The sequence below is a fragment of the Struthio camelus genome, chromosome 17, assembly GCF_040807025.1.
Source record: "Struthio camelus isolate bStrCam1 chromosome 17, bStrCam1.hap1, whole genome shotgun sequence".
Taxonomy (NCBI): Eukaryota; Metazoa; Chordata; class Aves; order Struthioniformes; family Struthionidae; genus Struthio; species Struthio camelus.
Window position 1 is genome coordinate 18,239,025 of NC_090958.1, and position 21,538 is coordinate 18,260,562.

A 21,538-nucleotide genomic window follows, 5' to 3' on the forward strand; every position below is an offset into this window, starting at 1 on the left:
TCAGTTTTTAAAACTTTTTTTATTTTTTAATTTTTTTTTAAGTTTTTATTTTATATTATCTACAAAGTAAAAGTTTTCTTAACTTAAAAGTTACATCACTGTCTCACGATAGTGATCATCTCATCAAACGTGATTTATAAATAATAATTCATCAGTTTGACGATTAGATTTTTTTTTTTTTTTACTGAACCTGTTTCAAGTTTAGTTAGAAGTAAAAGGGATCTCCAAGTCTTGATTTTTAGTGATAATAGCAGCAAGAATCACTCTTGTTACTTCTTTTGCTAGCTGATGAGTTCATAACTTTGAAGGGTCATTAAAAAATAAATAACTTCCAGTTTTCAGCAAGCAGAGTTGGGGCACTTGCAGGACTCAGATACAGTGCATGGAATTATGGAATAGCCCACAAGTTCCTAAATGCCTCTACTCAGTCCGAATCTCTCCCACTGCAAGATAAACTGTTAGCATTCCTAGTGGATGTTACAAGAAATCATTTTTTTTTTTTTTTTTAAAACAAAATAAAATGAAATTCTAGTTTTCTGTGCTTCCAGTTGGCAGAAGCAGTAGAAGGAGGGTATTTGGCCTACAAAAGGTATCCAGCCTTTCAGTTATTCCAGATGAGCCTTACAACTGCTGTTGGTGGTGGGCTTGTACTGTAAAAAAAAAGTTCAAATGTAAATAATAAATTGGCAAGCCACACAACAGTTTGCTAGTAAAGTGGTCACAGGACAACTACTGAGCTGAACTTCCTTTTTTTTTGGAAAAAAAAAAAAAAAAGAACCAAATAAAGTCCTGCATATTAAGATGTCCTTTGTTTTCTTTTTTTTTTTTTTCTCCCTACCTAAACCCTCAGAAAGCATCTTTGTTCTCCTCACACATCCCCCAAGACATAAAATCAGGTATCTAGTTCACTACAAGAGTTCAGAGGCTATTTGGAAAAAATAATAAAGAAACCTCAGTAAGAATTAAATTTAACGTGTGAAAAAAGTCAGATAGCACCTGCTTTTCCCCAAAAATAAAGCTACAGAATGTTGTTCTGAATTAAAGAATAGACTTCAAATGCCATTTTACTTCAGCTCTCAGAAGTCTAACAGTCCTACCCCCTTCAGCAATATTTTCACTCCTATCCTCAAGACCAATCACTTTAAATTTAATAAAACCCTAGATCATTAAAAACAGGCTACGAAGTCCAACCCCCAAGGCAAAACCTGGAAGAATACAGTCCCACAATGCCAGTTATAACTATGTCTGCATAGTTATCCATTTCTGTAATTCAGCTATACAAAGTCTTTGCTAAGTTAGCTCGTACGCATAGCTAGGCCTGCATTTGGGCTGGCAAAGTATAAACGCTAAATGCAGAAACAATCTGCTTGCAGCAGCCTGCCACTGCAAAAGGACATTTTCAGTTTTTTTTTTTTGTTGTCCTTTTCCCCAAATCTGGTTCATACAGTTTTTCTCACTAACACGACCTGGCTCAGTTAAGGTGCAGGTCTCCCAGGCACACACTCCTCACCTGAAGGGTGCGTCATATAGGGAAAATGTGTTGTTGTCGAGACTGGAATGGGCTGTAGTGCACTTTGAGCGATGGCGGCTTGGGGACCACCAGGTGGCTGTGTCGTCATTAGCATCATTGGAGCATGGGCAGTTGGGTGAGAAGGAACCATTCCTGACTGTACATGAGCCTGCAACAAAGAGCTCTTTAGTATAATGGTCACAAGGAGGCATCACTCCTGGCCACATGACTATCAAGTTTTCTCCAGCTGTACCAGTAAATCCAGAGATTTACTCCATTTTAACTAGATTAGCTAAAGAGTACAAATGGGGATTAAGTCAGAGATCTTAACACAAAAATAATAACTAAAAAAAAGGCTCAAATCCTTACTGCTGGCTCTGAGTAACATTCTCAGCTCTAGCCATTTGAAAACAGTGAGCCCTGGGAGAGACTACCAGCATTGAAAGGTGAGATATTCCAAAAAAAAAAAAAAGAAAAAAAAAAAAGCAGCTCAGCAACAAATCTCCAAAACATTATTGTTAGTAACGTAGATCAAAGCACCTCCTATGCAGAGAGCGCACTGGATAGATACACACTTCACAGGCCCTAGAAGTCTGGCATCCCCTTCTCAGTTTCTCATTTATTACACAACTCCACACTCTTTCATGGCTCCCTGCCCTAGAAACCACTCTCTCCAGTGACCTGTGCCCACATTATCTTTCATCTAAGCAGTCATTCTAAGATGAGTGATTTCATCCCTTAATATTGTTAGGTCAGCTTTGTTCTGTTTCCAGTTACGCTCATCACATTTTAGGCCCTTGTGTAATCTAAGCAATCATAGTCAAGTCCCAGCGGAAAAAGGAGATTAATCTTTACTATGGCTGATCACCTTCTGGCAAACAAGTTCAGTATCTTGTGAGTTGGCTGCTTCTGCTCACAAAGAAGAGTTTATGACTGTAGAGACTGTCAATATTTTGTTTTAAAATTCGGTAAGCACTGATTTCTTAAAAGCACAAAATATTAAGGAACTCAGAGCTGTCAGTGGGTTTGTCTTGAAAAAAAAATGCGGTTGTATCAAAGGTTTGATTTGTCCTTCTACCTTATCCCATTAATAGAGCACTACGGTGCAATAATTGCAGCCTCACAAGTCTCACGTGCCAGTAAAGACAAGCAGCAGGTAGTGGTTAAAATTTTCTCTCTTAAAGACAAAAGGGCAGTCTCTTATTTGACTCATCACAAGACATTCCTGAAATTTTAAATCAGACTCAAGATTAATTATTAATAGCATTCAAGAAGCTTTTTAAGGTAGAAACTGCAATTCAAATCTTACCCCTGTTCTAAAAAAGGTTTAGAAGATAAGGCTGCACAACAGAAATATCTTTCAGGATCAGCACCATTTTTGCTTTGATTAACCTGCTATTACAGCAGAGATAATTATAAAGCAGCTATTCATATAGCAGCTGTATTCAATATAGATACACAGTGGGCAATAATCTCTGCTGTGGCTCAAACGCTTTGCAGATTGGGAGCTGACAGTACTTTGTAATGATTTTTAAAATACTGTTTCTCAAGTGAGATATCTAACAGCTCGACATCCATCCGATAACCTAAAGGGAAATTCAATTGATCCCCTGTGTTAGGCTAACTGAAATTCCTACATAATGATATTACACAACGGTATTCAGCAGTTGGAAATCAGGCTGCTGAGAAGCTATTAAATCCAGTGATGAGTTTCCCCACAATGGAATAGTTACATACATTTAAAATTTCTCAAAGAACTGTAGTTATTCCTTCATTAGACATTTTTAGGGAACTTCTTCATTTCAGTAAGTCAGTTAGCTTGGCACTAATACAATGGATTATATACTATAATTTTCATCCTAAAAAAATTTACAGCAGAAGAGACTGCATAAGTCAAAAATCAAGGGTAACGCAGGCTTTGCCTGCGATTGTTAAAAAAATACTGGCTAAGCAATCTTTCCAAAACTTGCATCTGATTTGCTTTAGCAAGGTTTGCTTATGAAGTGCTCGACACACAAAAAGGAAGACAATGGCAGCATCCTAAAGCATAGGCATGGGCCTGGCCATCTCATGTACAGTTTTGCCTCTAAGTTGACCTTGAAACCAAGCCTCAAGGCACAGCTCTTAACATGCCACTAACACAAGAGCTTCCAGCAAGACCATTCTAAGGGGTCACATGCTGGCATTTCAAGCTATACCTCATCCCCTCAGAGGAGGGAGAACTGAACTAGCTAGACTCTACGTTGACCACTACCGCAGGCTTTCTTCCTCATCAAGGATTGCCCTGCACCCATCTGAACTGGATCTCACTTATCTCCCTCATACTCACTCCCTAGTAATCCTTTGTAATATCCTTTACTGGATGTACTTGCATAAGTTTGACTAAAATGCAGAGCCTAACACAGCCACCAGAATTCGCAATTCAGCCTTCCTCAACTCAGCTCTCACCTCCAACCCTTCTGTATGCCAGCTCTGGGTGTGACCACGCAGTGAACCTGATCAGTGAACTGATCTGAGAAATAGCCTAAGATAGGGGTGAGGGGCACACATTAGCAGAATCGGGTCCCCAGTCTGGTCTGCTGCGTGACCAAACAATTCTGTGAGCAGAATGGTGCGGTAAGACAAAGATGGGAGGAGGGAACTGGGAAGAGAGCTCAGTTTCTTTCAGTAGCAGTGCCAGCTTCAGACGTCTTCATTAAACTACAGCTGTAGATGTACTGAGTGTTGGAAGCTGAGGTCCAAGTATCTTGTAAAACTAAAAGAAAGGCAATGTACAGACAGAAATCTAAAAAACATATCAGGTAATTTGTGCTGAGAGGTGACAGAATGGAAATCCTTTCAGCAGGCCCGACTGTCCTATCCTTGTGACATTAAGACATTTAGTCTTGAAGGTTGTTAAACTGTGTTTACCTGGGGGACATGGGCCATGTGTGGCGGATTGGTATATGCAGGCTGAACATGGGAGGGATGAATGGTGAAGACTGTTTGTTGTGCTGTAGGAAAACTATTTTGTGGAGACTGCGTATTGGAGCCTGGCGTCATGGAAGGTGGGGTTGGAGCTAGACCCGCGTGGTAAATTGCCGACTGCTGTTGTGGGTTTGCCAGGTGGAGTGCCTGAGCAGCCTGATGCTGATGATGCTGCAAAACAAACAAACAAACAAACAAACAAGGCTAGTAAGATTAAGGCTTTGGTCTAGAGAGGGTACACATATTCTGCAAACTTGTCTCTAAGAAAGGCTTGCAAAACTGCTCTTGATATTGAACATCTTAAATGGCAGATCTGAGCATCACTACACCTGTGGTCATGATGAAACTCATTTCTATTCCACAAGGCTCATTTTCCTTGCACTAAGGAGTCATATGAGCAGGAGCCTGGAAAACTGATACGTTCACCAGAACATAGACTGCCAGGTAAAAACAGGAAGGAGAACCTGCAACCTGGGGACTGGATACACTTCACAGTTGCATTTATAGCAGTCCATTATCATTACTCGCAAGTAACTAAGGCATGCAGCATTATCATGAGGTCTGCCAAAGGCCCATTTTGTTTTCAGCAAAGAAAGAAGCTCCCTTCCTTCGACCAAAACAAACCAAACGTTTCTCAGCACTTATCTACTCTCTATTTCTACTTGTAACTCCACTCATATTAAGCTATGACAAAATTTTAAACCTTCCTCAATCCTAACAAAGAAACAAGCATTTTTAAAGCTATAACTCATCCCCTCAGAAGAGGCGAAACGAACAGTTAGACTCCATGTTGGCCATTACTACAGGAAAGAGACTGCAACAAGTTTTTCTGCTGGCTTACCTAACAAACTATGCCATGAGCCGACTACTTCTGACTCCTAGCCACTGCAAAAAGAGAATTATGAAATGATACCACTCTATTCCCTCCCTTCTAGGAAACAAGAGGAGGATCTAGACAACTCCCATAAGAAACCTGTCACATACAGCTGGTTTAGACAACTGCTCCACTCTACCATTTTTCCTCTCGGGATCGATGTAAAGTAACAGATTTGATATAACACCTCCTAGCGAGTGGGTCATACAAAATTTAAAAGCATTCACTGTCTTGAGTTCTGTTACCTGCACGGGGCTAGGAGCAGGGTGGCTTCCAGCATGTTGGCTTTGCTGCTGGCCAGTTGGCGTGGCAGAAGGCTGAGGATGCGGAGGATGCGGATGCAGGGTAGCATTAGGGTGGGCATACTGCTGAGCAAGTGAGCCAGTGGAAACTAGGATGAAAAAGAAGAATATTTAACACTGTATACAGAATGTACATCTTATCAAATCATCTGCACTTGAAGATTTCACTATATCTCAACCATACTGTAAATTTATTCCCTCCCCCTTCTAAAAAATATTTATGTTGAAATTGCCCAGTATCTTACCTTGCTTTCATGTAGTTTGGTTTTTCAGGAAAGTCTATAAATAACCGTAATTAGACAGTTCATCTTCCCTAGTTTGACAATGTAACAGGTACTTCATATAAAAGAGTAATATTTCAACTTTTTAGTCAAACGGATCAGTTTAAAATATCAAATTTATCATTTCCATACATTTCAGTTTTTCCTGAAATATACTTTAAAAGGGTGTTACAAGCCATTTTTATTTCCACCATCCAAAAAATTATTTGGCCTTATACCTGGCTAACCTCACCATGCTACTCTTCTGGAAATTGCTCACAGCACAGCCAGTGTAAGGTATACATACTGCATGCATGTGTAAGAGCTACAGGGACACACAGCATATGCATAAATTCCGAGAAAACCAAGGCTTCTTGAGGACCAAGTTTTTGTTGAAGCCGGTATCTTGTACTAAAATAACGTATCTTTCTGCTCAAGGCCAATTACAGAATATTTTCTGGATCACCACCATTTGCTCAGCTTCTCGACATTGCTAGGAAATTCTTCGTTCCTTGAAACAGTAGCAAATTAGGTATGAAACTCCATAAAAGGGAAAAAAAACCCACGACAACATAAAGCTTTCACGCAAGCGAAACCACATCTGTTGCTACAACCATACTAGCCTTCAAAACCAAACTTATTTCAACAAGTCTTCCTTGAGGAGTCTGCCCTGTTTTGCTTCAAAACGGGCCGTGCTAAATTGCTTTTTTATTTCTAAGGGTATGTAAGAAAATATGAAAAGCCACAATACTTTTAAACGCAAAGCATTTAACTGGAAAGTAAGATCCGAAGGAAATGGAACTGCACTGTCTTTTCCCCTGTACTGCTTTTGGATCTTGTGTAACAGCCAATCCATAGCTTGCAAATACATTTCTGCATGTGACAGCATGCACTACTCCTTCCAATATCACAGCTGTCAAAACTGAGGCTAGTTTTGCTGCCCACAGGGCTGAAAGGGAAACATTCAAAGCAAACTATTAACCTGCTCCTAGAACCTGTTCCATGCAACTGTTGCTTACTCATTGAAGTAACTTCTGACCAAAAATTAATTACCTCTTACTATCAGGGTTACAGCATTTTACGGGGTTTGTATTACACAAGAAAACTTGATAGCCACATAAAGTGCCTCTCTGCAGCATGCTTTTTGAGGTGATTTTTTGAGGCAGGATGGTTATGATGTTGGTTTTTTTGTCCAAGTAAACAACCTAAAAAACAAGTACAGAGTTTGGGTGGAGGGAAGAAAACAAGACACAGGGAAAAATTTTTAAGTGGAACTGTTATGCTGCAGACGCCTCTCCTGAATATTTATGGGTAGTGACATGCATCATATCACTCCTTTAAGTAACTGTTTGCTGCAGATTCTGAAGATTTTCAATGTGCTGGGCTACGGGTTTCCAAATACATAGAACTGCCTGAGCTTATATACAGGATGAAAAGCAAGAGCAAGTCTCAAGAGGACAGCAGCCACATGGTGCTCTGCTAACTAGCCTTGATACATTATTACTCTATGTTTTCCTCCAGTTTGGCTTGCTATTATAAAGCTTACAATATTATTTCTCTAAAATAGTCAAACTCACTTAAAATACACACATACAGTATCTTTTCACCTAGCTGAGCCACGTACAGGCCACTGTGAAGGTCTCTCCTTTATAAACTAACTGCCTATCACATTTAATTTAATCTCACTCTGGCATCTTGAAAGCTCTGCTAACCCTTCAAGTGATGTGCGGAGCGATGTGCACTGCAGTTTCAGGTCATTCTGCAGATGAACTTCCTATACATTTGTAAACCTAAATCCTTTCAGTTCAAGTTCTATTTCGATCCTAACATACTTTAAATGGTAAATGTTCATACATTATCAGCATTTCTGATGGACAGAACTTTTTGGAAATGCCTCAGTATTTTCTATGCACACTGGCAAGACTATGGATCTTCTGCTGCAGCACTTTGCTTTTCATATCACTACTAAAGTTTATTTTGCAGCAGAATCCCCGACAAATTTCTGTTTGGGCAACTTTCAAGCATTAATCCACCCTACAAAGACTACACGAAAATGATCAATGGAAACACAGGCCATTTTTACAGTATGAAGTTGATAGTTTCATAAAGCAGTAGAATTTCTCAACTTCATTATTATGTAACACTGAGGAAGGCCATAAGTATTATCTCCATCAAAGTAATGGAAATAAAATCATAGAGGGATTCACATGTTTGCCAAAGGGCATGCTACCAGACATCTGCCTTCCTCAGGTCTCATTCCACTGCTTTAGCCACAGAGCTGGCATGCCTGACTGTAAATTAACTCCAGCTCCATTCAAGAGGTTTTAAAATGTACGTGAAAATTAACTGCAAGTTGTAAGATATCCAAGGCTTCCCACATCCTGCCACACTACTTGTTAAGAGCCCTGAAATAATGTGGTACTCCCTTAGACCATTAAGGCAATTCATCTTGCATTTCTTTATAGCTGAGAGAATAATAAGCTAAGTTATCCTGAGGTAGATGCATTATACAATAAAACTTCCCAATGAAGAATTTATCTCTTAGGAAACTAGTAAAACCCTGGAATAGTACCCCCAAGAATAAATGCAGGAAGGGAGGGGGAAGGTGTCAAACTTTTGTCACAGTATCAGCTCTTCCATAACCTTCTAAGGCCTTTTATCCACAGCTTTGCATGTAAAGGACCAAATTTTTTATTGGAGATTTAGAATTTTCACTTCCCTATCTTCTGTGAAGACAAAAGCGGGGAGAGGAGATTACTGTAATAAGCTCTAGAAGTTTATTTGAAGCTAGTTCAGATGCTGCTGCAAATCATGTTTTAATAGTAACATTAAAAATGCCTTTTAGAAAAAGTTATCTGGAGACTGAGATAAGTCCTATACAGATATTGTATACAAATCAAGAAGGCTTCAGGAAGAATGGAAGCAAGTTTGAAATAAGTGCACAGACCTTTGTCAGCTTAAAACCAAAGTTCAAACTTTTAACTCTAGAAATTTAAAAGGTTTTCCACGTTTAGCTAGTGAAGTTAGAGTTCAAGATAAATAAGTAAAATCTGTGATAGATTAGCAAGCCTGTGACAGAAATCTTGCAAAAGTCAGGAGAAATTCACCTACTTAGCCATAATTAAAACACTTTCACTGTAACTCTTTCAAGAATTTTCTCCTGTTCATCAAAACAACTACTCGTATCAAATAGGAAACAAGATAAGGTCGGGGGCGGGGGAGAAGAGGGGGAAAAAAACCCCCACAAATTATCCAGTGTTTTCCTCAGTGTGTCAGCACTTTGGAGATTTTCCAGATGGCCATCTAGTATCGGAGAAAGCCCTAGGAAGGGACAAAATAGCTCCGCATGGCTCACAGCTATAAGTAATATCAGCTCATCTGAACTCCAGTGGAAATATACTGCTTCTCACCCCCTATGCCATACATTCCTCTCCCCCAGAAATACTCACTGGGCTAACTTGCTTCACTTCAGCACCTTTTCGATCAAGTAGTTTCCTGACACGAGATATTTAACTGAACTAACCTTGTGGGGATATACAAGGAAGACAAGCAATTCAGTAATGGAGTGAGCAAAAACGTTGGATGGATTTGATTACCAAATTCAACTCTACAAAAGTGTAACCCTGATCGTGTTCCTGAGAAGCCAACAAAAAGAAGTCAGCTATCAAACTCACAGCTGAAGTTAAGAGGTCAGAGCAGCAGACATCAGGTAGATCTCCCAGTTATAAGGGTATATACAGAAATCGTATCATGTAATTTCATATTTTCCCTGGTAGAAATTTCAGTGCTGTCAATGGACACAGTGGTCACCCTCCAAACATCAATGCACTGAAAGAGCCCCTTTTCAGGAACTGACCAGAGAACAAACTTGAATTTAAGGCTATTGCCAGACCCAGTAAGATGGTGAGGATAACTACATTTAAAAGACCTGAATGGTAGGAAGCAAAGAAATAGCAATATTTCTTTCATATTATAAACATTTACAGAAGTCATTTTACACATGTAGAGTGGACTTCATTTAAAAAGAACATCCACTAAAGGAATGAGTTTATTAAAATTATTTCAGTGCACCAAACCAAGATGCATGAACATAGCACAGGCCAGCTTCCTACTACACTGGTTCACACAAACCCTCTTCTGTACAAGAGACACACAGGAAGCTTGTTCCAGAACATTTTTGGAGGAAGACAAGGGTAGTTCTCATATCCCTCTTGCAGGAGCTAACCAAGAAAAAGAGAAGGAAGCCTGGCATGCGTTGCATAGAATTACAGATGGACACAGCAACAAGTCTCACTGCAGACAGGAGCCAAGTCCAAAGACAATCAGAAACTGCAGCCCCCTTTTCCCATGCCTTGGTGACAGCTACAGTTCATCCTACAACTACAGCCCCCCCCCACCCCCCCCCAAAGCCTAACTGACCAAAACCAGCTTCCTCAAAGTTCTGTAAAAACGTCAAAGTAAAAGGCAGTATTTTTTAGTTATCTGCCTTTCCTGGTACACACATGCAACTGAAGTCTGTATTAGCCATTGCGTACTTAGAGCATGGAGTACGACACCCCTCTCATGTTTCTTACATTGATGTAGGTCACCAACTTGGATAGCAACACACAAGAGCACCAGAGCCAAGTAATATAACTGGCAACGCTTACCTGACGAGGAGGAAGCCACCCCATGCTGTACACCACCACAGAACCCTTACTGGAGAACTTGGTTCTCATCACAATAATGACAAAGTACATTTTTCACTGCACCCACTCAGTGACACCACAGTAACTCTACAGAGAGCTTCCTTAACTCCACTTGCAACTCAGTTCCTCCCAGGGATTCAGAACTCGGGTCACAGCTTTCTAATGAGATAAGGCATAAGACATTTTTCCCTTTAGGAAGCTGACTAACTTGCAAAGTTATAAAATCCCATTTAAGCTATGAAAGAGTAAGGAATAAGGGAGTTCACCTAGGTTTTAAGTAAAGATTATCCACACACAGCACTAATTTCTGGTTGCAGATCAGTGACTAGGTAGTCAAGTCAAGTATTATTTGGTATGCAAAATGCATTTAAATAGCTGACAAATCAGCTTCCTGTGGTACTCTAAATCCAGTCAACAGCTTCATTCCCCTGTCCACTGAAAGGAACCTTCCTGTGTTTTCTATATACTGGTTTGGTGCAAGGAAACTTGTTCCCTCAACACGTCCCATTCCTTTAACATCTATTCTTTAGAAAGTGCTTTTCTGTACAATCAAAATTAGTACAAAAAACCCAACTCACTGGCAAAGTAGAAAGAAGGGCCTGTCTCCTTGCTGTATGGTATTTTGGGACATGCTGAATTTGGGAAATAGAAAGGTAAATTAGCCTCTTGTCACGTGCATACTTCCCGTCTTCTGGATAGGTCAGCATCTGTTTTTTGTTTGGTTGGTGTTTTGTTTTTTGTTTTTTTGTAGACTGTAGATTCATGCAGATATTTTATTTACTTAGTTGCTATTAGAGCTGGATACTTAGTTTACAACTGGGTGATGATGAAAGAACTTGAGTCTCAGGTAAGCCTTCCTTCTGAACTGTGACACTGAGGACTTCAGCTCTTAATTTGGTATTAGCACAAAATTAAAGTCTATGTCAATTAATGGTCTATTACAGTCCACTGTAATGAGAAAGTTAAAATATAATTACATTAAAACAAAAATTGGCCCCTGGCTTTTTCAGCTATACCACTGGAATTCTTAACAGTTCCAAGACACCTTTGGTGACTGGTTCACTCTCAGTCCCTGGAGAATCCTTTGAAGTTTATATTATATCCACCATTGTACTATCAGGGTAATAGAATTTACTCTACTGCTGAGACAGAAACCAGATAAAGTTAGAGACAATACCAGACCAGTACAACATATGCAGAAGGGGAAAGGGAAGGGAAAATGGGGACAGGAACAAGAACACAAAAACAAGGAATGCATCTGTAGAAAACCAAGGTCTGGTTTTGTACAAGTTTGTTTTTAAACAGAAAAGTAAAGTTTTTCAGAGGACTCCAGTTACCCAAAAACATAGGCAATTCAGCTACATGGTAAAACTATTAGCAGTTAATTGTCACAGGAATATATCCACCCTCGGCTTAGGGAACCAAATTTTCCACTGACACCAGCAGAAAAACTTGTGTCTTTATGCAACATATAACACGCAGTCTAACTGCAAATCCTGGCCAGTAAATTCTACCAGACCAATGATGCTAGTAGGATGGAGATCACACAGAGCCAGCACCTCAGAGAAAGACAGAGGCTCAAGATGTTACGCTCCAAAACCAAATGTGCAGTTTAGCAGGGTAAGAATGACAAATCAGCGTTAAGGTATTTGTACGTGTCAGTTAAAGGTGTGTGTACCGCTCCGTTTCAGCGGTACACGCATTTCAAACTTTCCATGATGAAGACATCTAAATGGTTCCCATCTCCAGAGGTTACAAGCTGAAGCGTATAATAGACGATTTTAACATCTGGCTGGTAGACAGGATGAAAGATAAGTTTTCTGAACGTTGTACTTCCCAACTGTGTTTTTAGGGGTAAACAAAAAAAAAAAAAACCACCAACAATGGCTTAAACATTCCTCTGTCATATGTTTAGATGGTCTATTAGCAGCCACACAGCTTAGCTACTCTGCTTCTCTTGAACTCGTCAACTCCAGTTTGTGAAACAGAAGCAGGACATACATAATGACTGGCAAAGAAACCCCAGAAGTGCAGAAATATCCTGTTAAACAGCATTAGACAAACTTTTTTTTTTTCAGCTGAATAATTGCATATCAACAAGTCACTGCAAGTATTTTGTATTGAGATCTCTCTTCATAAGACAGGAAGGAAAACAAAAAAATATATACTTTCAGCAGTCAGAATAATTCACTTAATGGATAAACAGGCATTTCTCTTCACTGACAGGTAGTTACTATTTGCCACAGACTTTTACTTCACTCAAACCGTTAATGAAGATGGAGTTGCAGATCTCACCAGAAAATATTTCACACCTTAAGAATACTTCATAAGCAATGCCCCCCAACCCTCGCATCTCAGTGCAGCTGTCCTTGCAGACATCTTCTTTCTACCACATACATAGGAAAAAACGGAGTGAATATTGCAAGGACTGTCTCAAAGAAAGCACCAGCATCTTGAAGGATAAAAGGGTACTGTAATCCACTTAATACTGACAGCAATGGAAAAAAAAAAAATCAGCTAGTAAGTTTAAAGAGCCAAAAAAGAATCTGAGAACTTGCTTGAGTAAATGCTCCAGAAGTCAAAAGCAGCAATGGTGGTTGTTTCTCAGGAAGCTGGCACTCTATATTTTCTATTAGTCTTAAAAGAGGACCAGATTAGATTCAGAATCAATGTATGTTGGTATATTTAATTCAACGACACTGTGGGTAAACTTAAGATTCCCAAAATACCAAACATAAGTTGTAGATACCTTTTACATTACAGTTCAAAACTATCTAACGTCACTCAGGGAGACAGGCTATGAATGAGTCCAGTAAGTTGCCCTTTAGCAATTTACTCCATGAGCAGCATATCACCGTAAGCAATTCTACATTTTTTTCCAAGCAGTCACATATTGATAAATGGAAGCTGAAGTGATACATTTTTGATGGATACATTTTGAAGAAAAGCAATCAGTCTAGGCAAGGTCTTCAAGGATCCAGCATATGGAAGACTTGCAAAAATCTGAATTGAGACTGCGCTGCCCTACATTAGAAGTCATGTAAGGTGTATCTATCCGAAAATCTTGCAGGTTAAGGGTGCAGCTGGGCCCGATTCTTGATAGAATGGCAAGAACATACTCTCACCAAACAAGCATCTCTCATGGAGTTGTTCATGATGCAGTACCACTATCCAACTGGTTTGAGTGATTTCTACAGCAAGAATTTCTAGGACTTGATCATTTACTGGGAAGGTGGGGGAATGTTTAGAAGAGCCACCAAGGAGCTAATGAAAAGAACACAGGAGCACAGGCGATTTCTGTCAAATGAGGTGCTCTTGGAAAAACAGCATTTAATTCGGTGGAAAGAAATACCAAACAATTTTTCATGTTTGACCCAGCTTCAATAGCGTGCACCAGTAGGTAGTCACGTACCTACGACAGACAAGCTGCAAAATCAACACAAAACGCACAAAATAAGAACTAACAGTTGTAAGTTAGAGTATCAGTGAAAAAAAAGCTATACAGAGATTTGATCAAAGCCAACCAAGGGAACAGGCTTGTACTTTAGTACTACAGAACCCACTGGGTACAGAAGACAAGGATGGTGCACAATGGGATATTGCTAGGAAGTCACACGCATCCATTTTGAATCAGATCTCAGAGATTATCTCATGTCTGGTTTTATTTTAATTAGGATTTGAGAGGAGAGTTCTCACCAAAAAAGGTCTGAAAGCCTTTGATCATTCACTGTATCGGAACTCTATTTAATCTAATGAAAAAGCAAACAGAAGATCTGTTTACATGAACACCTCAAGCATAAGAGTTGAAAGGATCAAAGTAATACAATTAGCAGGACCTGTGAGAGAAAGACTTAAGCTCTACAAGTAACTTCCATTTCAGCTTTATCACAAATGAGCTGAAATGTCCTTCCTCCAAGTATCAAAAAAAGTTTCATCTCCATTGTCTTTGCTTCTTAACTATGTTATCATACCACTGCAGAGATCTCACAGGAGGATGTTTTCAGATGAGCAAGACACAGACTTGGTTAAATCAGAATTAATTCCGCACTAAACTTCGTATTTTTAGACTTTTAAGTTTTCATGATACATCATGGGCTTCCATTAGGTAGAAGTGTAAAACTAAGCATCATAAAACATACAAAAGATATCTAAAGGTACAGAAAATCTTTTATTAGAATCTAAGTCAATAATATATGTGACCCAATAAAAGTCTTCCTCAGCTACTATAACAAGTATTGAAATGCCATGTTTTCAAAAAACCATCTGCTGTTTTGACATCTTATGACAATTTCCAAGCCTTTTAGCAACCTCGGATCTACCTGTTTCAAAGTATGTTTTGCAGTGAATTTTTTTCCTCTGAATTGGGTACTGATTTACCATACATTTATAATGCTTTAGTGTTCTTCATGTTATACTTTGTAACAAGGTAATCCACATTTTCAGGATTTCACTGTAAGTGAAATATGCCCATCTGGTAATGCCGGAGACTACTTGTCAAAGTCAGAGCAATACATGAATTGTTTCATATGCTTATTCTTGACTTACCAAAAAAGGAGGGTAAGCAGTACAAGTTTTATTTTGCTTGAACAGCAGTTTTCATACTGTTAATAATGCTAGTAGTACCATAAAGACAGCATTTCACTAGTTGTCAGAACTAAAGTCAAGTTTTGCAACTGAGAGCATAGCCTTGCAATAAAATCAGTCCTAATTATAATCAAGAAACAATCAAGGGATGTTGTGTCAAGAGCATCAAGAGAACTCGAACAAACTTCTTTCAGCAGATATTCTTTAGCAGCTTCCCAGGTTGAAATTTCATCTTGGTCACTGGCATCTTACTGAAATCAGCATACTTGAGTTTTCATTTTAACCAGGTGGCTCAGTTTTCAATGCTCTGCTCATCGTATGATTTATAAACCACATCTATTGGTGTAAATGTGAATGATACCCATGTTTGAAGCTTGAGATTAAAGATATCCCTGCACAATTTAACAACTTAAAAAGTTACATATAACACAAAACGTTTCCTACCATACATAGCATGCGTCTGTTCATGCGCACCATACTGTGTTGCAGAAGAAGATACTAAACCAGGCTGTGCGTGTGTTGGTGGTGCCATCATTCTAGCATTGCCCTGTATTACAGGGCTATAAACGTGAGGATGCTGCATTCAACAGAAATAAGAAAAAACAGATAGTTAATTGAAGGACTGTTATAAAAGAAACTCATCTGATCAAACCAATAATTACATATGTAGAGAAAGAAAGAGCTTGCCTTACTAAAACGCAATGCCAACTAAAGATTTCACACTATCACCATCATCCCAATTGTTCCTAAAGACATAAGGGATATTTTCTGTAGTGGGCCAGAAACCAACAAAAAAGCCCTAGCGCAACTAATTTCTATCACTCTAATTATGTAGTAAGCTCATATATATTATATACATATCCAATTATATATGTATATTTAAAAGCCTTTAAGTAACAGGGGTACACCAAATAGTTTATTTTTAGAACGCAGAACTAGCAGATGCCCTGTCTGTGATCTGAAAGAAATTGTTTCTACCCTTCTAACAGAGCTAAAAGGCAACACCAATAACGAATACCAGTTTCTAAACTGACCTTAACATCTGTGACAGGCTTTGAAGCGCTGCGCATCAAGATCAAGTATCATCCAGAATATAGAAACTGTTCTTAGTAGCTACTTACAAAATTACTGGAGACAACAGACAGTATTTAGAACTGAGCCACTTAATTATTGCTGTTTTGACTAAGCACATACACTAAGACGACGCTTACCTGAGATTGGTAGTGTGGCACGTGCTGCACGAGAGGCTGATTAGGAAACTGCTGGGGACTATACGCAACATATTGTGTTGAATAAGCTGGTGGCGTAGCTACAATTGGAGGGCCTGCCGCTGAGGCAGGATGCATCATGGTGCTCTGATGATGTTGGTCTTGCCGTTGCTGTGGCATATTTGGTACTACAAAGCAAAGAGCACCTCACATTAGAAACACAGGGTGAAGAGCAGCTGTCTGAAAGGTTTGACGTTACAATGTCACTGTGACCAAGCAGAATACCCTCACCTTTAACCACTGTATTGGAGTTCTATCACAAAGAAACTGCATGAAAAGGAGCTCTGCTAGGAAACATTTGATTTTCATCACTGCCTTTCAGCTATGTGCAAGGCCACAAACCCAAGCCTGCTTTTCTGTGAGGGAGGAGGAGAAGGTGGAGGGAAAGAAAGACTGACAAGAAGCAAGAACGGAAGAGAAAGGTTTTCTCAGGACACCTGCATTAATCAAATTTGATCCTGTCCCCTTCAAAAGGCTTAATTTACCCTGTATGGGAACTACTGGGCAGTTTTAGGTATTCACCTCTTTTAAGCTCTGTGCTATCCCTCAGGATAGCAGAAAGTAACTTTTCGGTCATAGTCAACACTGAAGGGGACAAATCTCATCCTACAGGGGAAAAAGGAATAGGAGTAATTAGAGGGAAGAAAGATTAAGAGAGCAAAGCACTGCAACGTGGAACTACCTGAGCCACCCTGATAAAAAGGCAAACCAAATCACGGCAGCAAGGCACTCAACAGACTAATTTAACCTGCTAAGCAACAGCGCATGATAGTTCAAGGTGAGCTCCACCTTGCCGCAGTGAAACCGCAACTAATAACTAAAGTAACCCAAGCACCTGTAAACTCCACTGCAGTGTGCAATGCAGACAGATCCCTTAGAGAGAGGAAAAGAGGGAAACGTTGATGGTGTCAGTAAATTCACTCCATAATGATTATATTTCCATTGCAAATCAATAACAGAAAAAAGAAAAAGTAAATACAGGCAGCAACTTGAACAGCATACAGGCACTGAACTTAAACACACATAGTGTGCTCTGCTGCACACACAATGGATATGCAGAAAATTATACTGAAACTCAAAAAGGGAATTCAGAATAGGAGACCTGCCTCACAGAGCAAATGAGCGTATATGTCAATATGCTCTGGAACTGGAATAAAACAATCAGTATTACCAACCAAAAGACTTCATGAATCAGGCCACTGTAAAGTTAGGGTATTTTAAAATAGAAATACATTACAGGTTTTGTCTTCCCTACATTCATAAAGGTTACTTGTTTAATTCTAAATAGCAGCAGAACTGCTCTTTTAATCCATTTCCTCCAGTGACTAGAGCTACAGGACTGGAACTGATCACCATGAACCACTGCATAAAATTGCAAGAAAGCATGCACTGTGTAGAATTAGAGTATTATCTAAAACATGACTTAAAAAAAGACTATGATTTTTCTGCTCCTTTGCTTCACTGAAGAGATGAGAGCGCATATCAACATACCCACAAATGTATGGGTTCTCATCTCCACAGCCACAGGTGTCACTCATTAAAAACACGGTACTGTTAGTCCAGTTATTCAATTACTGTCCCAGAAGGGATGCAAAAGAACAAACTGGGACCAGCAACAAGCCCTGTTCAGAACACAGTAAAATACTCTTTCTGAAGAAATATAAATTGTTCTTGTTGACAAAAATACTCTGTTAAGGCACCAATCAGGGCCCTGCTGCAAACTAGTACAGAAAGATCCTTTCTGAACAAGCCTATAGTATTTAGGAAATACAGGAGACACTCAACTTACCCAAACGTTCCAAGTAACAGAGAACTTTTACAGTTTATCAAATCAGTTTCCAAAATAAGCACCTCTCCATTACTCAAACTTACCATGTTTTGACTGAATTAGCTAATCTAGAAACACCTTAATATTTGAAAACAAATTAACATGGAATAGGCAATATACAAGCATTTGTTATTTTATTCATGCTGCATGCAGACTAAGAACCAAACAGGCAATATTATTCTCACCTTTACCTGCTCTATATGTCTTGGCTTGGTTCACCGGCATGGGCGTCATGGGAATAGGATACAACGGCTGAAACAGAAGGAGGAATTGAAGCTATGATATTCCTTTTAAAAGTGTGTGTGTGTGGGGGGGGTACTCTGTTTTAGTATATTCTAACCCTGAGCCTAGGAATAAAATTAAAAAAAAAAAAAATTAAAAAGAGATAGCCTCTAGTGATATGAGAAGTGATTATTTCTGCCTGTAACTTTACAGATATCATGATAATTAGAACTCTCTGCTATGAAAGTTTCCACTATGAAATTAGTCTCAATAAGAACTACCATATCCTAGTTTTCAAACTGTGCTTGAAAAGTTCGGAGAAAGAAACAGGAAAAAGCTAGCTTGAAGATCATCAGATTTTTTTAGGCAATTCATACAAAGGTAATGCTTTAGGCTAAAATATTTAGCTGTTTAGTTCTTCACCAACATCATATACGCTACCAGAAAAATTCACTGTTGCTGAACGAAGCGAGTAACATTGTGGCATATCTGTTTTAACATTAGGAAAAAGATAAGCAATTACAATTTGCAGATGTTTGCGGGCTATTTTAGAGTTTTATTATAACATTTATTATAACAATGTTTCACATCAGCGCCTTGCAGACTCCTTCAGTTCAAATAGGAGGAATTACTCAAGAAATCATCCAGCGTATCCAAGAGGTGTTAATTAACAAAGTATGAGAGCAAAGTTAGCACAAGTTTTATCCCTCTCCCCTCCGCAAAACCCTCCACCCCACAGGTAGAATTGTTAGCCACATCTTTTTAATCACCAGCAACAATTTTATCTAAGATGAGACAAAAGAAACTTCAAAGACTTTAAATATGGTTTAGTGACAACTGCCTAACCTATGATATTTTCTTGTATCATCGTGATTAAGTCTGCATGTACAAGCAACTAGGACCATATGGTTTGCAACAGCCTTTCTCAAGTAATGACTGGGTATGCTACTTCAAGCAATGTATTAAGTCGGACAGCTTTATAACAGCTAGATTTAAAATCCTTGTAATCCCTACAACAACCAGAAATTAGTGAGACACAGCTGGAAGCGACAGAGAAACCGTCGCTTAAAACTTTGAGAGTAACACTATGCTTTGAAGACTGGGGAGCAAGCCTACAATGATTAACAACAAATGTGAAAAGAGCTGCTAGATTTTACAAGTGTTTAAATTCTTGTAACAGCTAGGTTGAGGGACCACTAGGAGAAGTTAGTATTTACACAGCTAAAACTTAACAATGTAATCATGCCAATCTTTACAACAGTAATGTAAACTGTACTGGTTCACGGTTTTAACTTAGGTCTCCTAAGTCTTCTTCACTCACTAACAATCATCTGAAAAGGGTAAACAAGTTCACATTACATGCTGCACTTTACCTGCACGCCTGGACTCACTGGAACCGGGTACATCATATTCGGTGCAAAACAAACAGGCTGAGTGTACACTGGAGTTGGCTGCTGATGACCCACCATGGAGGGGCTAGGTTGAGCTTGCGGACGAGGTGAGGTTGGTGTAGTAGAAGGCTTCGGCTACAGAGTTCAGCAACGCATATGCAGGATCAGCTTGATTATACCCCAAATACCTCCCTCCCACCCCTAGCCCCCAAGAAAACATTTGCCTAAACTTGGCCAATGAGCTCAATGTTCTCTGTAGTTCTGCTGAAGGTATTGCCTTGCCGGATTTCTAAACGTGATCAAAACTAGGCTTTGACGCAAGCATCTTAAGCATACCGCACTCATCTACCAGTTGCGCTCTCCATGAGGTATGTGGCAAGAAGAGAGGATATCATGCATACCGCTACTCGACAAAAGACTCCCCCACCAGTTTACTGCTTTAAGGCAGTAATTTAAAACTCTAGGACTCACTACAGTTAAAGACGTTCTTTCTATCCTACACTGCTTCATATTGAAGCAACTTGACTGTCTTGTTCATTTGGATTTTAGGATAAGGAATACCTGCAGTAGAATTAGTGTTTTCTGACTCCAAGTCAGAAATGTTTGCATTACTCAGTGTTATGCTTAGCCATAAGAAGGGTTTTAGAAACAGAAGCAAGCCATGGCATTTGCAAAAATGCACCACAGATGTTTTGTGTCTCCCTTAGGGGAGATAATTATGATCAGAAAAAAGGAGGGGGGGGGGGGGGGAAGGAAAAAAAATAATACATCCTGAATATTTCCTAAAAGGGCTAGTGGCTATTACTGCAGCCCTGAAATTGCGCAGAGTGGCACTCTGCGCAAATAAGAGAAACTACAGTAGAAAATCTGAGTAAAGGTTCACAAAGGCAGAAGAGAAGATTTCCACCAAAATCACTCTTTGCATTTATATTAGGTAGCTGTCTCTCTCACAAGAAAGCCTATCAATCTTTTCAGGCTAGATCACCAGGTAAACTGCTGCGCTTAAGGACCCTGATAACTGACTGATAAGTTACAACCCTAATAACTCAAATCAAAGAGAACCAGTTACATATTTAACACTGACTAGCGGGATACCTACTCAGTATTCCCGTAAACCTGGATCAGGCACCCATAAAAGAAAGCCACATGAGCAGATCTTTAAAAATAATGTTAAATAGCATCAAATAAATAACTCACTTGAGCAAAAGATCGAGGGTTGAACTCTTTCGCATTAGGATTAAGTGTTGATTTTCTAACTTGCCTAAACAAAGAACAGAACAAAAAGATATTCAGCATTATTGCTTTGTAAGCCTATCTGCAGAACTCCCCAACAATTACACATTTAAAAAGATGAAACGTCTAATTTCCCCCATGAGTCATTTTTGAGAACTCAAATGACATATGGCATACAAAAAGCTACTCTTACTGGCGATACTCTTATACTTATCCATAGTAAGTTTTCCTGCTGTTGATACTCCAGCTCACATGAGAGAGGGCAACATTTAAATAAGCATTTAGATAAGGATTAGGCATCAAGAGGAGCACAGTTCTATACGCAGCTCTTCGCTGACTCATTAGATTTTTAGCACAGTCACTTCATCTATTGCTCTGGCTGTGTAACTGAGAATATATTGATTATATAAA

At 39.2% G+C, this 21,538-nt stretch overlaps 1 protein-coding gene across 25 annotated transcripts in view; it reads right to left on the reverse strand.

The window, feature by feature from the left end:
- ATXN2 (ataxin 2) overlaps positions 1 to 21,538 on the reverse strand; it is a 54,075-nt gene continuing 32,537 nt past the window's right edge. For 9 of the 25 annotated variants that reach the window (XM_068910730.1, XM_068910729.1, XM_068910724.1 and 6 more), the window contains 9 exons: positions 21,092 to 21,155; positions 19,877 to 20,029; positions 18,467 to 18,533; positions 16,397 to 16,581; positions 15,630 to 15,762; positions 11,180 to 11,233; positions 5,597 to 5,742; positions 4,421 to 4,648; positions 1,325 to 1,679 (listed from right to left, as the gene is read on the reverse strand). In XM_068910730.1, coding sequence (XP_068766831.1) covers positions 1,476 to 1,679; positions 4,421 to 4,648; positions 5,597 to 5,742; positions 11,180 to 11,233; positions 15,630 to 15,762; positions 16,397 to 16,581; positions 18,467 to 18,533; positions 19,877 to 20,029; positions 21,092 to 21,155 — 1,234 coding nt within the window. In that variant the 3' untranslated portion in view covers positions 1,325 to 1,475. Of the gene's footprint in view, positions 651 to 1,324; positions 1,680 to 4,420; positions 4,649 to 5,596; positions 5,743 to 11,179; positions 11,234 to 15,629; positions 15,763 to 16,396; positions 16,582 to 18,466; positions 18,534 to 19,876; positions 20,030 to 21,091; positions 21,156 to 21,538 lie in introns of those variants that run through there. The other 16 variants (XM_068910723.1, XM_068910733.1, XM_068910728.1 and 13 more) reach the window with 6 other exon arrangements.